The sequence below is a fragment of the Chionomys nivalis genome, chromosome 23 (genome assembly GCF_950005125.1).
Source record: "Chionomys nivalis chromosome 23, mChiNiv1.1, whole genome shotgun sequence".
In the NCBI taxonomy this organism is placed as follows: Eukaryota; Metazoa; Chordata; class Mammalia; order Rodentia; family Cricetidae; genus Chionomys; species Chionomys nivalis.
Window position 1 is genome coordinate 25,415,724 of NC_080108.1, and position 17,367 is coordinate 25,433,090.

The following is a 17,367-nucleotide window of genomic DNA, read 5'->3' on the forward strand; positions in this document are numbered from 1 at the left end:
TAAGCCAGATGCTTCTGACAGTTTCTCCAGGTCTCCTACCAAGTTTTCCTGTCTGCCTCCCCACCGCTGACTGGTGTTCCACCCTTCTTAAGATGATGCCCCCCCCACCCGCTGCATGTCCCCATTTAGCCAGAAGTAGCTACATGACTACAATTGTCCCTTACTATCAACAAAAGCCTGAAACCTGAAACATTAGGTCCAAAATGGGCCCCTAAAATGATAGTCCTTCTCCCAGCATCCTAAATGTCAGTCTGAACTCAGCTCAGGCTGGACTCTAACTGGGTAAACAGAAAGGTTACCACCTAAACTTGGAATTTGTCAGAAATCTTGTGAAGCAGGTTTCTGTGTGTTGGAAAATGCCATTATTTCCTTCATCTACCCCTTCACCCCCATAGCTAACCATCTCTGGTAATGGGGCATCTAGTCCCCAGGTCAAACTCCCGACGCTAGCACCCAGGTCATTCTGGCTAATGGTCCCCCCGCCCCCCACAACTTCTCTACTTCCCAGGCTGTTTCTGCTTGCATACCTCCCACCACAACATAGCTTCTTAAGAGTGGCACAGCTTTGCCCAACTTCTCTTCTCTCTGCACAGCCTGGTAGTTTTGGTTCCCCAGCAAACCTTTCTTTTTGCCACCAGAGCTGTCTAGATGGGTGCTCTCACTTCACCCTTGTGTACATATAGGTGCCAACCCTTCGGTCAGCATCTATGAGTATGTGGTTTCTTCTGTTGATCTGGGAGAGGCTTACTGTTCTCACAGGACTTGGGTGGGAGTGGCCTGAGGCTGCACGGGTAGGAAGGCATACCTTCTGGGAGCCCCAGGCCCAGCCTCCTCTCTGTACTGGCTGTGCAGGCGTTGCCTCCTACCAATTATGGGGGCCCAGACTGCTAGTCTTCTAATTCCCATCTAGGTTGCTTGCTTACTAGTCACAGGAAAATAGTCTACAGCAATTGGTTTGAAAATGCAGCAGACTCCACAGGCAAACCAGCAACACTCCCTGTAAAGTGGGGTGTTAGAGAAGACACTGCAGTCCTAAAACAGCTCCGGTCTGAACAACAGAAAACCCATGGGGAGGGTCCATCCCATGGCACCCACATTCATAGATCCAGTAACTTGGAGAGGGAGTTCAGGGGCCCCAAGGGGAATTGTATTAATGTGGGATTTCCCTCCATATGGTGTGAGTATGTTTTATGGCCATTGGTGAATAAAGAATTTGCTTTGGCCTATGGCAGGGCAGAATACAGCAAGGCAGGAAATCCAAGCAGAGACAGAGGAGGAAAGAAGGTAGAGCCAGGCAGACGCCCATGTAGCTGCTGAAGGAGAAAGATGCCAGAACATTACCGGTAAGCCACAGCCTCACCGCAATACATAGATTAATAAAACTAGGGTAATTTAAGATGTAAGGGCTCACTAAAAATATGCCTGAGCCATGGGCCAAACTGTTGTAATTAATATAGATTCTGTGTGATTATTCGGGTTTGGGTGGCCAGGAAATGAAAGCACAGTCTCTGTTTACATTTCTTTCTCAAAAAAGCCAGAAAAGGAAAGTCATGGGCACATTTCTACCTGTATGGGGGTTGTTCAGAGAAGGTGGTAGAGTAAGCAGCTTTGGAGGTGACTCTTGAATGACTTCCATGCTTCTTCAGCACCACCTTGCTCCCAGCACACCCTATGTACACATTCATACTTGCAATTGTGCATCTCTGGGTTTTGGCAGAGCAAACCTGTGAGACCTGGCTTGGTGCATGGAGGCTGGTGGTGCATTGGCCAGACCTGCTGTGGCTGAGTTGGGGTGGCTGACTCTGGCACAAACACACATAGCCACTCAGCTGCACAATGACAAAGATCTGTGGAGGTCAGTATATTCTACAGATCCTCATTCTTGATTATTATGTGGTGAGTGAATGTTTTTTGGTGTTCTGTAAGCTTCCTGTATCTTCATATGCATATCTTTTAGGTTTGGAAAGTTTTTTCTATGATTTTGTTGAATATATTTTCTGTGCTTTTGAGTTGGACTTCTCCTTCTGCTCTCCCTTTTATTCTTAGGTTTGATCTTTTCATGATGTCCATATTTCCTGTATATTTTGTGTTAAGCTTTTGTTAGATTTAAGGTTTTCTCTGATTGATGAGTCTATATCCTCGATTGTATCTTCAGTGCTTGAGATTCTCTCTTCCATCTCTTATATTTTGCTGTTTATGCTTGCATTTGTGGTTCCTGATCATTTTCTCACAATTTCCATTTCCAGAATTCCCTCGGTTTGTGTTTTCTTTTTTTTCTCTATTTCAGTTTTCAAGTCTTTAATAGTTTCTTTCATCTGTTTGATTGCTTTTTCTTGGTTTTCTTTAAGGGATTTATTAATTTCTTTCATTTTTTGTTTGTCTTTTCCTCCATTTCTTTGAGGGGATTTTTCATTTCCTCTTTAAGGGCCTCAAACATTCTCCTAAAGTTATCTTTTAGGCTGGAGAATAATGGGATGTTAGACACAGGTTCAAAGCAAAGAAACATCTGCATTGTATTTCTCAATGTAGATGGGCTTGTGTGACCCAGAACTCACTCTGCCTCATGCCCAAGACTCCCTGTGGCCAGGCTGGGTCTGAATAGTCTGACTAATAAGGCCAGGTTAAGTTGGTGAGAAGAGTCTTGGGACCTGGAGTGAACTGAGTGACGTGTTCTAGGCAGTTGAGCTTAGCTGTCTAAGAGTGTCTTCATCTACACCTCAGAATGCATGAGCATCTTTGAGGAAGAGGTCAAGACAGCCTTCGTGATCTCCGTCTTGGAGATATGGACCAAAGAAGAGGGAGAGTGACACACACACATGGAGTCGGAGCCCTAAACCTTCCACTTGCTGTTTCCATTCAGTGAGCATAGCTTCTAAGGGTAGCAGAGTTCTTTTGCCATGGCTTTGATGTTCAATTTCTTCTGCTTGAGATTCTTCTTGGGGTTGTATTGATTTTGTTTGGGGGTAGGATAGTGGACTGATAGCCTTAATTCTATTTCTTTGGTCAGAATTTGTCAAGGAAGGTCTTTTCAGGCAGGTGACACTGGGTTGGTTGTTCAGCACTGGAAGCCTTTGGAGGGTTTATGCTCTGATGTAGGCTGGGGACAGTATGGATAGCATGGACATTTCTGCAGGTACCAGAATCTGGAGGTACAGCGTTCCAGTAGACAGGCCATTGCCAGATGCAGAGCCAAACTGCCTGCCTGGGATGTATTGCCATGTTTTAAAGTAAGACCCAAATCCAAAACTTCAGGAACCATTCTAAAACAGTTTTAGACATTAGCAACAGACTCTGAAATGTTTACGGGACTGACTGTGCAGGTCAAGTGATTGCAGCTGCTTCTGGGATCCTTGGGTGGAGATGCCGAAAGTGTAGAGGTTTTCAGTTGCTGAGACCATGACGAAGCAAATATACTCTCTGCATTCATGAGATACCAAGTGTCTCTGCAACATGCTCTTGGGACAATCTAAAAACTAGTCTTTACACAGGCCTCAGTCCTTAGTCCTCAGTAAATATGAATCATTCAAAGCTACTATGGCTCAAACAGCAAGGAATAAAATAAAAATTATACTGGAGAGCCTTGGTGCAGTATTCAGGTGTGTATACAGGTGTGCATGGATGTAGGTGCCAGAGGACAACCTTAGGTATGGTTCTTCATCTGCCATCCATATTTTTCATTGGTCAGGTTTCTCACTGGCATGGAATGCATTGATTTGGTGAGGTGGGTTGATTGGCAACAAGCCTCAAGGACCCTTTGATCTCCACTTCCCCAGCTCTGGGGTTACAAGAGAAACTATACACACACGGTTTTGACAAAGAAGCATCATTTTAAGAAACATTCAATTTGAACTTTCCCCAGCTCTTCGACAGACTCCTGCCTTCTCTACCCTGTAGCCTCCAGGCTCTTGTTTACCAAATAAATGGTACTTCTTAGGCCTTGAAATGGGTCTGCTCAACCTAGCTCCTAGATTTGCGAGGCTTTCCTGATGGATAGGCTCATGGTAGTTTGCTGGGGTACCACCAGCATGCTGTAAGGGGAAGCTGGGCTGCTGAGGAACACCCACTGTGTGCTTTAGGCTGCATTTGATTTGCTTCCCAATGCACATATTGCAGTGGGATGCTCCCAGCAAGCTGAAACATTGCTGACCGGCTGGAAAGGGCAGGGAAGATGCAAGCAGGGTCAACAGCGATTGCAGTTCTGAGGGGTGGGGTAAGAAAGTGAACTTGACTCATTATGAGCTCATGCTAGCTCACACTTCCCCGGCGGGATGGAAGCCCAGCATGCTGTTCTCACCTTAGACCAGCTCCCGGTTTTCCACTCATAGCAGCTGGAGTAGTCCTCACACGCCTCCTCTGCTTTTGGCCTTGTGGACGCGTCGCATTTCCCTTGAGAGTTGGTGCAGGTCACCGTTCGCTTCTGGGTCCCTTTGCCACAGTTGGCAGAGCACTGCAAGACACAGCAGGGGTGCTTGGTACATTCCAGTTCAGTTCAAGTCCATTAACATCACTGAATTCCCCACTGTGTGCCAGGCCCAAGTGGGGAAGCAGACAAGACAATGAGACACAATCCATCCTTAAGTGCTCGTGGTCTTTAGTCTTGTTATTCCCTCTGGGGACCCTAGCCAGGTGGCCAGTAATGGATAGACGGGACTCAGAAGAACTCACGGTACCTAGGTGGTCAAATGAGGGAAATGGAATTTAATGGCCAGCTGCCAGGTCTAAAAGATCAACTCAGGGCAGGAGTTGAAAGGGCAAACCTCACATGAGCTGGCAGAAGAAGCAGGGGCCAGCTGGAGCCAAGTGGGGTTCTGACAGCAAAGGAATCTGAGCCACCTGGCCTCTAGATACACAAGGCAAAGACCTTGATCAAAAAGGGGGCAAGAGCTAGAAGCCATGGGTGTTTCTCCTAAGACAAGCTTGGAATTTCAGTGTGGATACCAAGAATGGAGAGATCAACACTCCACACAATAGCAGAGTTTACTTATTAGTAGACAGGACATGGGACAGCTTGCAGAGGGGATCTGGGCAGAGCCCGAGGGATCACAAATGATGATCAAGCCCTCAAGAACTCAAGACTGCAGGGTCCTCATGCAACCGAGAATGACAAAAACCAGGCAGTGGTGGCACAGGCCTGTAATCCCAGCACTCGGGAGGCAGAGGCAGGCGGATCTCTGTGAGTTCGAGACCAGCCTGGTCTACAGAGTGAGTTCAAGGACAGCCAGGGCCACACAGACAAACCCTGTCTTGAAAAACAAAAAGGCAAAACAAACAAAACAAAAAAGGAGAGACAAGAGTCCAAGGAGTTGCCAGGAAATGGGGACACGAGGTACTCTAGGATATGTCTGGATCTTGCCCCGTGGGAAGGCACGCTGGTGAGGGCACTCACACAGCTCTCAGTGCAGAAGGAAGCTCAGGCAGAGAGGACTTGTCATCTCTGAGAGAGTCTATCTGACGAGAGTGACAAGCTGTTGGGTGAGCAGAGGGGATGTGGTCTCCTGCCCTTAGCCAGAAGGCAGAAGGAACACTGACCGCAGCTCAGAGAGCCGCCATCCTCTTTTAATTTGTTACGTGTGACTCCAAGAGGAACACCATAGTCCCGCACAGAAGTGGAGGAGGCTAAGGCTACATTCTGCAGAGGAGATTTCAGGCTAGCCCAGTTTATCACGTGTAGCAGGCCATTGCAGTGCCCGAGGGATAATAACCTAAACTTTTGAAAAGTTTCGTCATGTCCAGAAACACACACACGCACACACACACACACAGGACAAACATTGTTCTTGGCATTTGTGTAACTGGTGTTCATCCTAAAATAGTACCTACCTACCTCTTCTTGTGAGCATTTTTTTTTAATTTAAAATTTTATGTGTATGTGTATATGACTGAGTACATGTACGTGCCCCACATATATGAAGGTGCCTTCAGAGTCCAAAAGAGGATATTACATCTTCTGGAACTAGAGTCAAAGCCACCATGTGGGTGCTAGAAAGTGAACCTGGACCCTCTCCAAGAGTTGCCAGTGTTGTTAGCCACTGAACCATCTCTCCAGTCCTGTATGGACTCTTCCTTCTGTGGTACTTTGAGATTAAACTGGCTTGTTTCAAAAGGCAAACACATTCCTTAGAACCGTGGTCATCTGGAAGAGCTGGGGAGGCAAATGTGTACATGTGTGTGGTGGTGTAGGAGGTCCTATATTTGTGTTGATTTCATTGGTTGAATAAAGAAGCTGCCTTGGCCTTTTGATAGGGCAGAGTAGACAGAACAGAATGCTGGAAAGAAGGCAATGCGGCAGATGCCATGATTCTCCGGCCTGAGATGGATGTAGGTTAGAATCTTTCTGGTAAGCCATGACCCCGTGGTGATACACAGATTACTAGATATGGGTTAAAGCACGATGTGAGAGTTAGCCAAGAAGACGCTAGATATAATGGGCCAGGCAGTATTTAAATGAATAAAGTTTCTGTGTAATTATTTCAGGGCTTAAGCTAGCCGGGTGGTGGGACACAGCCCGCCGCTCTCCTTATTAGTGTGGCCCTGGAAAAGAGCTAGTTGAAAGTGACCTCAGATGTAAGGCACCACTCCATAGAAGACTTCAGGGCATTGGTCCTCTTGGCCTAGCAGGGCCATTGCATTGAGTCCAGGTCACTGCAGTGATGGTTTCTGAAAGGGCCTGAGTTTGCACAGCATACACCAAAACCAAGTTCTCAGCACAGAAGACTTATTTGCACCAGAGAAACAAAGATGGGATGGGAGACATGGGAGAGGGGAGAAAAAGGGAAGGGAGTTTTGCCTAGAGGGACAAACTGCTTCTGGATAAAGTGGGGGCAGATATGGCCCATAGGCAAACAGCAGTTTATAAAGGGAGAGGGGGAGACCCCATGTTAGGATGAGTTGGTTTGTTTGGATTGGGCATGTTAATTAGGGTAACCAAAAGGAGGGCGTTTGATGGTTGGACTTCAGTACTTTGGTACCTGGACCTCAGCAGTCAGCCTCAGGAGGAGGAAGTAGTCAAATAAGGGAATAGACCTTTGCGGCTAGCTTTAGGGATGCAATCTACGGTTTGGTGAGGGACAGGGAAGGGGGATGACAAAGCCTGCCAGTTCCATGCTCGGGCCTGCTAGAGCCCTTCTGTATCTGTTCTGAGAGCTTGTCCTGTTTCTCCACGTGGCCATGTCTCCATTGAGCTCGTGGTCTGCGTCCTGGCAACCAAGGCCGAGTTACCACCTCTGCCTGTGGTCAGTTCCTGTGTTGTCGTACGCTAGTCTGCCATTCTCTGGAGTAGCGGTTCACTGCTGTCCAGCTGTTTCCTTCGCTAAGGCTGGACTCCACCCTCTGATCAGTAGCCCATTCCCTTGAGACTCTCAGCCCTGAGGAAGAGCGGGTGCAGACGGCTGTTGCAAAGGACCCAGGAGGGTGATACTCAACCTCTCTTTACTTCCCCCAGGATGGGGTCAAGCAGCTGAGGAAAAGAGGGCTCCCACAAACCTTTTATTTCCTTCTGATATTTGATCCTCCTTCCAATAAAGTCATGAAGAAGCTGGGGGAGGAGGTGGGTGGCGAGGGTGGTGAATACTGTTGGGTGAATACATTTCTAAGCCTCTTCTCCCATAAGAAAATGACAGTCAGTTCTTAGCAGAAGGGGTGTAGGTATGTTGGCTCACAGCAGAGGGACAGAATACCAGCTTTGGGCACAATTCAAGCGGGGCAGGGGGAGATGATTAGATTCCATGTTCTAGGCCGGCAGCATCAGGTATGCCCATGTGGACACTGACTCAGGGTTAGGATCAGGTGATGCAGAGGGACAGCCATAGAGGAATGTCTTTAAATCCTGTTTTTCTGGGCCACACTTCCCATGAGGTGGTCTTCTAGGCTGTAATATGACTTGGTTCTTTAGGTGAGAATGGATTTAATTTTTCCCATAGAGTTTGGGGATTTTATCTGATTGAAGTACAAATCTTGTTTGAGATCAAGGTGGTCAAAACCCTGGCCTGGGGGAGGGGAGGAGTGTTCAAATGCCTCTATCTCAAGCACTGAGAAAGAATCCCCATGAATAAGAAACTAGAAACCTAAGTGCATATAAAGAAAAAAAACAACAACCAATTTTAAATGTTCCCCTTTCCATCAAACATCATAAAGGGCAGGATAAGGACTCCAGTCCTTAAATACTTACATTTTAAGATTTGCCTGAGCTTTACAGAAGCTTCTCAGTCTCAGGAGGTCCCATTTATTCAATGATGTCCTTAGTGTTTGTGCTGCTGGGGTTGTACGTAGGAAGTGTTCTCCTGTGCCCATGTGTTGTAGAGTACTTCCCACTTTCTCTTCTATCAGATTCAGTGTGTTTGGACTGATATTGAGGTCTTTAATCCATTTGGACTTGAGTTTTGTGCATGGTGATATATATGGATCTATTTTCATTCTTCTACAGATTGACTTCCAGTTTTGCCAGCACAATTTGTTGAAGATGCTCTCTTTTTTCCATTGTATACTTTTAGCTCCTTTATCGAAAATCAGGTGTTCATAGGTTTGTGGGCTAAAGTCAGGGTCTTCTATTCTATTCCATTGGTCGACTTCTCTGTTTTTATGCCAGTACCAAGCCGTTTTCAGTACTGTAGCTCTGTAATAGAGTTTGAAGTCAGGGATGGTAATGCCTCCAGACAATCCTTTATTGTATAAGATTGTTTTGGCTATCCTGGGTTTTTTGTTTTTCCATATAAAGTTGATTATTGTCTTCTCCAGATCTGTGAAGAATTTTGATGGGATTTTGATGGGGATTGCGTTGAATCTATAGATTGCTTTTGGTAGAATTGCCATTTTTACTATGTTGATCCTCCCAATCCAAGAGCAAGGGAGGTCCTTCCATTTTCTGGTGTCCTCTTCAATTTCTTTCTTCAAAGACTTAAAGTTCTTGCCAAATAGATCTTTCACTTCCTTGGTCAGAGTTACCCCAAGGTAATTTATGCTATTTGTGGCTATCGTGAAAGGTGATGCTTCTCTGATTTCCCTCTCTGCTTCCTTATCCTTAGTGTATAGGAAGGCAACTGATTTTTTGGAGTTGATTTTGTATCCTGCCACATTACCAAAGGTGTTTATCAGCTGTAGGAGTTCTTTGGTAGAGTTTTTGGGGTCGGTTATGTATACTATCATATCATCTGCAAATAATGAAAGCTTAACTTCTTCCTTTCCAATACGGATCCCCTTGATCCCCTTATGTTGTCTTATTGCTATTGCTAGAACTTCAAGCACTATATTGAAGAGGTATGGAGAGAGTGGACATCCTTGTCGTGTTCCTGATTTTAGTGGGATGGCTTTGAGTTTTTGTGCACCCACACACTGAGGCAATGGGGATGATCTATCGGGAACTCACCAAGGCCAGCTGGCCCGGGACTGAAAAAGCATGGGACAAAACCGGTCTCGCTGAACATAATGGACAATGAGGACTACTGAGAACTGAAGAACAATGGCAATGGGTTCTTGATCCTATTGCATGTAATGGCTTTGTGGGAGCCCAGGTAGTTTGGATGCTCACCTTAATAGACCTGGATGGAGGTGGGTGGTCCTTGGACCTCCCACAGGGCAGAGAAACCTGCTTGCTCTTTGGGCTGAGGAGGAAGGAAGACTTGATTGGGGGAGGGGGAGGGAACGGGAGGTGGTGGCGGGGAAGAGGCAGAAATCTTTAATAATTAAATTAATTAATTAATAAAAAAAATCAGCAAGAAAAAAAAAAAGATTTGCCTGAAATTCAACTTCAGTTTAGAGCAGCCAATGGAAGGCTTTCTGTTCATTAAAAATGTCCCAAATGCTTTTTTTATTCAAAATAATTATGTTTGGCAATCAGAGAACTTTAAAAATATTTTCCACACTGAAGAGTGTCTTGGATCCAGTCTCCTGAAGTTTCCCAGACTACTCTAGGTTTGGGGAACCAGGAGAAGTCCAACCCTTTATGTAGCTATTTTCTGTTTGTTTTATATCCAAACAATCAACATAATTGTAATGCCAAGACAAAGCCTTGAAGGATGACTTCACCAAAGATAAAATGGTGTTTCCAGGATTGGCCTTCTGACTTAAAACTTAGGCCTTACCTTTGACTGCTTTCCAACAGGTTTTTCGGTGTGAGATTTGTAACTCTGACTTGCATACCAAAGGCTGTCCCTCCCAGCACCTAACTCCTGCAAAGTGCAAGAGCTGCCCTGGCATTTCAGGGAAAGCTTTGAAACCAGTTACTCAACTTGACCATGCTACAATTCAACCATGTCCAAAGGAGAACAAAAGAACAAAAAGGTCAATGGGTATTCAGTCTATCTATCTATCTATCTATCTATCTATCTATCTATCTATCTATCATCTGTCTGTCTATCTATCTATCTATCTATCTATCTATCTATCTATCTATCTATCATCTATCACCTGTCAATCAATCAATCAATCAATCAATCAATCAATCATCTATCTATCTATCTATCTATCTATCTATCATCTATCACCTGTCAATCAATCAATCAATCAATCTATCATCTATCTATCTATCTCATCTATCTATCTATCTATCTATCTATCTATCTATCTATCTATCTATCATCTATCTATCTATCTATCTATCTATCTATCATCTGTCTATCTATCTATCTATCTATCTATCTATCTATCTATCTATCTATCTATCTATCATCTGTCTGTCTATCTACCTACCTACCTACCTACCTACCTACCTACCTACCTACCTACCTATCTTATCATTTGTCACCTGTCCATCCATCATCTCTGAGTAGGAATTTGTACAAGAAATGGAATCAAATTGTACTTTCCCAGTGCTGTACACCTATTCATCCTCAAAACTACATTACATATGTTTATCTGTTTTTAGCCATGCTGCGGCTTCAGATGGGGCTTAAGGAAGTAACTGGAGTGCACTTGTGAGCTGACCATGGGGCAGGAAGGACTTGGTGCATGGACTGGAGCAAACAGCCCACAGTGGGCCCTGTGTTAAGGCCTGCAGGCCCTTGCATGGCTTCGGCCTCAGTGGCAAGCCCAAGCACTCACCTCTGACCACTCTGATGCCTCCCAGATAGACAGGCAGTCCTGGCCTTCACAGCTCTGTACTGGGGTCGGCCGGGGTTCTGAGCAGTAGAGGGGTCGAGTAGTGACATGTGTCCCGTTCTGTAGCTGGTATACGCAAGTCACGTCCCGATGTTGGACGCCCTTCTCACAGGTTGCTGAGCAGGGGCTCCACTGACCGGCCACCCACCTGCCCAGAGGGAGAAAGGACAGGAAGAAAATAACCTGGTGGTGAGTGAGTGGTGAGAGAGAAAGATCTAGAGAGCTTTGTCATCAACTCTGGAAAGAATTCTGGAGCTTCAGAACACAGGGTGACCTGACCGGTTGTCTAGTTCAGTGGCCTCTTTGGTATAGGAAGCTTTCTGCTACAACAGTCCCACAGAAGGTTAGGTAATATTCCAGCTGCTCCCTCCCTCCCTGTAGTGGGATCATACAACCTATCTGTTGTCATGGCACATGCTTAGTTCAGTGGAGCGTGAGTAGACGTGAAACTGGTCATGTCCCAACACCAGGAGGATACTTATGTGTGTGCATGTGTATGTGCAAGTGTGTATATATGTGTGTGTTTGGAGGCCAGGAGAAGGTATTATCATATTCCATCTCTTCTCCCCTATGCTTCAGGGGCAGGGTCTCTTCCTGAATGCGGGGTGGGGAGGTGGGGGCGGTGCTAATGTTTCGGCTAGGTTGGAAGGCAGAAAGCCCAGCAGTCCTCCTATCTGCATCTCCCCCTATAGCTGGGGTTACAGGTGTTTGCAGAGACAATCAGCTTATTATGTGGGCGCTATGATGCAAATTCTCACCTTCATAATTGTGCACCCAGCATTCTGAACCACTAAGCCATCCCTCCAAACCCGCATTCAAGGGACGCTTTCAATGTGGTTATGAGGTTGGCTGATTCTGTTTCCTGCCTTCACATGAGAATCTAGCACTGTTCTATGGCAGTGTGAGGTTTGTTAACACAGCCAATGACACACTTCCTCCAATAAGGCCATACCTCCATATAGTGATACTTCCCATGAGCCTATGGGGGCCATTTTCATTCAAACCACCACAGGTGGTATCCGTATTTTGGTCTGCCGTTGATTCCCTATTTTGGGGTGGGTAGACCACTGTTCAGACCTCTTCAGGAGTAGCATTATACAACAAGTGGGCAGGGCTCAGTGAGGGGAAAAGAGAGAGGCTGGTCTGCACACCACAATAGGCAGCTCCACCGACCTTCCTCGTTGGATCTCACTCAACTCTGGGAGAGGCCTGACAGTGTGGTCAGGTAAGGAGTCTGGAATTGGAGGCAAGAGTTGAGAGGATTGGGAGAGTCTGGTTGTGCACAGAGTGTAGAAGGGAGTGTGACAAAGGACACAGAGAGTGACAGATGGGAGGCATGCAGATCAGCCAATCAGGAAGCAGGTCTTAGAGAACATGCTAGAAGGCTCCTCTCAATCCGGCTTTGAGCTAGTCCTCCTCCTGCTTGTCCCTCAAGTAGCTGTGATTACAGGCATTCTGCCACATCCATCTTGGGGCTCTTTTTTTTTTTTTCAGTCATGGAAGCATCTTTCCATCCATGGCATACTTGACTCATGATGATCTGACAGCAAGAGATGCTGATGTCTTGAAGCCAGATACCCTCAGCTTTGCACATAGTACCTGGGTCTGATGGACCCAGACTCAAGCCCTCACTCCATCAGCTTGCCCGCTGTATGACCAGGAAGTGTCTACGGCCTGTCCCTTCATAAAACACTGTTACTGTTCACACCTCACAGGCTGGTTCTTAGATTGCCTGAGATGACCTGAGGGTCTGAGAACTTGGTGAGTGCACCATGCTTCAGGCCTGACAGACACTACTATGACCATGTGTGGTGGTTTGAAAGAAAATGGCCCCCAAAGGAAGTGGCATTATTAGGAGGAGTAGCTTTGTTGGAGTAGGTGTGGCCTTGATGGAGGAAGTATGTCACTATGGGGGCGGGCTTTGAGGTCTCTTGCTTAAACATCACCCAGTGTCACGGTCCACATCCTTGTCTTTTGATCAAGACATAGCCAGCATCATGTGTGCCTGCATGACAATGGACTGAACCTCTGAAACTGTAAGTCACCACCTCAATTAAATGTTTGTTACAAGAGTTGCCATAGTCATGGTGTCTCTTCACAGCAATAGAAACCCTAAGACACCATGTAATTATTATTTAAAATGTAGACACTGGTTCTGTCAAGAGCAGCTCTGGCTTTCCAGGGAAGGGCATCTAGTTGGCCAGCCTGAAGCAAGGTTAACAAGGTCTCCTGAAGTTAATTTCCCCCTAATTCATCATAAGTTTGCATGATTCAGATAGAAGGAGCAGGTACGATAGCAGGAGCTCCCTGCTTGAGGACTAGCTACTATAGCTCAGTACATCTTATTTCCTTTGAGTTTTGGGCTCCTCCATGCATGGGGCAATAGTACAAGCCGGGCGGTGGTGGCGCACGCCTTTAATCCCAGCACTTGGGAGGCAGAGGCAGGCGGATCTCTGTGAGTTCGAGACCAGCCTGGTCTACAAGAGCTAGTTCCAGGACAGGCTCCAAAACCACAGAGAAACCCTGTCTCGAAAAACCAAAAAAAAAAAAAAAAAAAAAAAAAACAAAAACCAAAAAAACAACAATAACAACAACAAAAAAAACCAATTTGAATATTATTTGAACAGCAAGCCAAACTTCTAGAAGGCACCTAGCCTGTAGGGATGTGAATCCATTTTCCCTGGCACAGACCTTCTGTCCTCTGGAAGGAATGCCCAGCGAAGAGAAAACCAACACTTTGCTCTGCCTCACTGTGGTGACAAGGTCTTTCCCAGCACACCTGTGACTTAGTTCACTCTGTGTGCTATGGGCCTGGGGGAGGATGTGCCAAGTCTTGCCAAGAGTCCTTCCTCCCTGTCTAACACCAACCAATACCTGGAGGAGCAGTGCAGCCCCGGAGCCTCCCATCTGCTCAGGACTGTGTCCCTCTCCCACCTCCTGGCAGACTGGAGCTAGCAACTCTGAGAACACTCAGACAGCGCTCACACGTGTCATTGATAGTTTCTGAAGCCAGGAGACCGCTTTTATTAAACAGATGTGTGAAGGAAGCACAGCGAGGAGTTGCAACGGTGACCTAAGGAGCCTGGGTGGGATGCTCTCCCAGGGGAATCAACAGGGCCCCTTTACGGCCGCTGTACATGAGGCTTCAATTCTGCCTCTCTCCACTTAAACTCGAGAATTATGAGTTCTCATATACCATTCCCTGAAAAGTAATATTATTCACATATTTGTTTTTTAGAAGAGGAAATGAGAATCTGACGTGTGTCACGCTGGCCTGGGGATATGAGATCTCCTGGAAGCAGACATTTCTGCTTGCGGAGGGGCTCAGCAACCCATGATGTTCTCCTTGGCATGGCCAAGAATGAGCAGCCTTGAAGGAAACAACCTCCATCCCTGAATCCTGACTTTAAACAGTCTTGTGCCCACTGGATCCTAAAAACGAGAAGGTGGTGTCTGACAGGATCTATGCCCTTTCCATGTCTGCTGCCCTTGGACAACTGTGGTTACTTCTTCTTTGTTAGACAAAGAATAAATGAAAGAGGGAGTGGGGAGGCAGGGAGGAAGGGTGGAAAGGGCGAGGAGCGGGGGGAGAGGAAGTTAGACGTTAGTCTGTCGATACTCTGTTAAGATATGCTTTAATATTCTAACTCATGTAACAATTAATGTGGTTGACCCGTTCTATAGGTGGAAAGACTGAGGCTTGTGAGGCTTAGTGGCTTGCTCAAGGCTACTCACTAATGAGTGGAAGATCCACCTTCTAGAAATCGCATTAGGACTCAGCTCACTTGCTGTACAGTTCACTCATTGAAAGAGTCTCTTCAGTATTGTCAATTATGAAGTCATCACCATCTAACTCTGGGACATTTTTATCACTTCCACAAGAAACCCAGACTCCTTATCTATCTTCCCCAACACGCAGCCATCCCTCCGAGACCCAAATTGGCACTAAACTACTTTCTGATTCTACACACGTCTAGAAATTCCATGCAGTTAGGGTGTCACATGACACAAGACGCATTACACTTGGCTTCCTTCAGTCAGCATGTGTTTTCGGAGTTTATCCAGGTCATGTACTAATTCTATGCTTTATTCCTTTTTATTGCCAGGTAATATTCCACTATGTGGATATTCCACATCTCATTTATCCACTCATCAGCTGGCAGAGATTTCGATGGCATTCCAGACTCCAACTCTGTACATCGTGAGCAAGGCTAGGATGAACCTTTGTGCATGTTTTTAGGGTGTCCCTTCTCATCTTTCTTGGGGGATACCTGGAAGAATTATTTCTGCACTCAGTGCTTCAGGGGTGCCAGGCTGTTTTCTGAAGCAGTTGTACCATTTTATGTTGTCAGCATCAAGGTATGAAGACTCCGAATTTTCCACATCCTTACAAATAGTCTGGCACAATCTTTTCTCATTCTATATCTTAGTAGATGTGACTACTATGTGCCCCTGCTTGTTTTTTTTTTTATTGTGGTTAGATATATATGACATAAAGTTTATCACTTTAGCTTCTTGCATATCCACAGAGCCATGATATAAATAAAACCACAAAATTCTATCATTACCACCACTAGCACCCTCCCCTACATCTTGTTGTCTCAAACTGAAGCTGTGCCCATCAAACAGCAACCTCCCTCTCTCCCATGACTGCTCTGCTCGCACCCTCTGTGGATTCAAAGGGGCCTCACAGAAGTGGTGCAATTACTTCCTACGGAGTCCTAAAGGTCTGTCTGTGTTGTAGCGTGAATCACCATTTCCTTTCTTTCTAAGGCGGAACATAGAAATCAATCAGGAAGGAGACAAGCAGCCAAATCAGATAGTGGGCAAAAACTAGGGGACTGAATCACAAAAGAAATATAAATGTTGCCCAAACATAAAAATAGGCAAGTTTTCTTGTACACAACAAGAAAAAACCAATTTATCATCACTTCCTGTCCACAAACCATCAAAGCTAGAAAAATTAACCAAGCCAGATTTATCTGTTAATGATAAGAAGGGAATTCTTAGTTCATATTGGGGATACTGTACAGTGGTCTCTTTCTACCAGGAAGGGACAGTCGCAAGGGGCTAGCCCCATGTAGCTCTGTGGTCTGGCGCTGGCCCTCCTCCCTCTTAGCTAGTCAAGTGGAGAGAACAGCTTTCTCCTGAGTTTTCAGATGTTGGACTCAAAAACCTTAAGCCGCCTGTGTGGGCCAAGTCGTGTCTGCTGAGGAATTTGGCCCTGTGGCCTCCAGTCTGGGACTTTACACTTTAATATCCCAAGCTGGCAGCTGTGGAGTTTCTGACCCAACCCCTCAAAGGCCAGGAGAGCATCACCTCCATCTTCCATCCCAAGGAGGCAAGGTTCCGCTGGTTGTCACATACTACTCCATCACGTTTACTCTTTGTGTTTTAGGACACACTGATGCTATGTTTGCCTTCAGGTTGGCTTAACAGGTTAGCCTGAAGAATTCTGCTCTGAAAATCCTAGCAGGAACAACAACCAAAGTTCCTTCGGATGAATGATGAGACATGGTTTTCCCAGAGTGTGCACCGAATGCCACCCAATAGAAAGGGATACTAAAGCCCTGAACTCAGAGATTGCAGGGAATACCCCAAGTCCAATTTCACCAGCAGAGGTCCCTGTACAGTTGTCCCAAATGCCTGGAGCCCACAAAAATTATTCAACATAAAAAGTGCAGGCAGACCTCCTCAGCATTCCGCCCTGTGGCTGTCCCGCTTTGGCTATGAAAAGGCTCAGGATTTTTATAAGACTCAGGCAATGTTCCTAGGGGGAGTTCTCAAGGGCTAGAGGGTGCCAGCTCAGCTGCTTCTGAAAGTGGGGCTGAAGGGATGGGCTATTCCAACTGCAGATCTGGAGGTTCAGAGGCACCTCTCACCAGCTGCGTGCCCTGCAAGTGTTCTTTCTGGTGCACAGCTGTAACGGTCAGGGGTTCATGGTCTGCTACCCCAGCCTCAATACCATTCCTGCAAGCCACACACTCAGTCCTGACTCCCCCAGAGCATCCATCCAAAGTCAGCCCATCTCCTTAGCAACACTCCAAAGCGATGGCTCATTGGTCTAGTTTGACTCCCCGGCGCCTGTTAATCTGCCACCATGTTAGAAGTGGTGGTCATGGCTTCTAGAGGCCATGTGGGTGGTGGACTTGAAAAGTCCACCCAGGGTGACAGACAAGCAAGGTGGAGCCATGTGGACACAGCTGGTGCCTGGAGATCTCAGCCCTGAGTCAGTGGTTGGCACTGGGCATTGTCGACCTTTTCCCTTGACTACAG

The 17,367-nt window shown here is 46.2% G+C and overlaps 1 protein-coding gene across 1 annotated transcript in view; it reads right to left on the minus strand.

The window, feature by feature from the left end:
* Positions 1–17,367, minus strand: part of Adamts17 (ADAM metallopeptidase with thrombospondin type 1 motif 17) — a 300,342-nt gene that overhangs the window by 17,393 nt on the left and 265,582 nt on the right. Inside the window, exons 20-21 of the mRNA XM_057756616.1 lie at positions 11,035–11,239; positions 4,295–4,447 (exon numbers count right to left, since the gene is read on the minus strand). Of these exons, the coding sequence (XP_057612599.1) occupies positions 4,295–4,447; positions 11,035–11,239 (358 nt within the window). The remainder of the gene's footprint in view (positions 1–4,294; positions 4,448–11,034; positions 11,240–17,367) is intronic.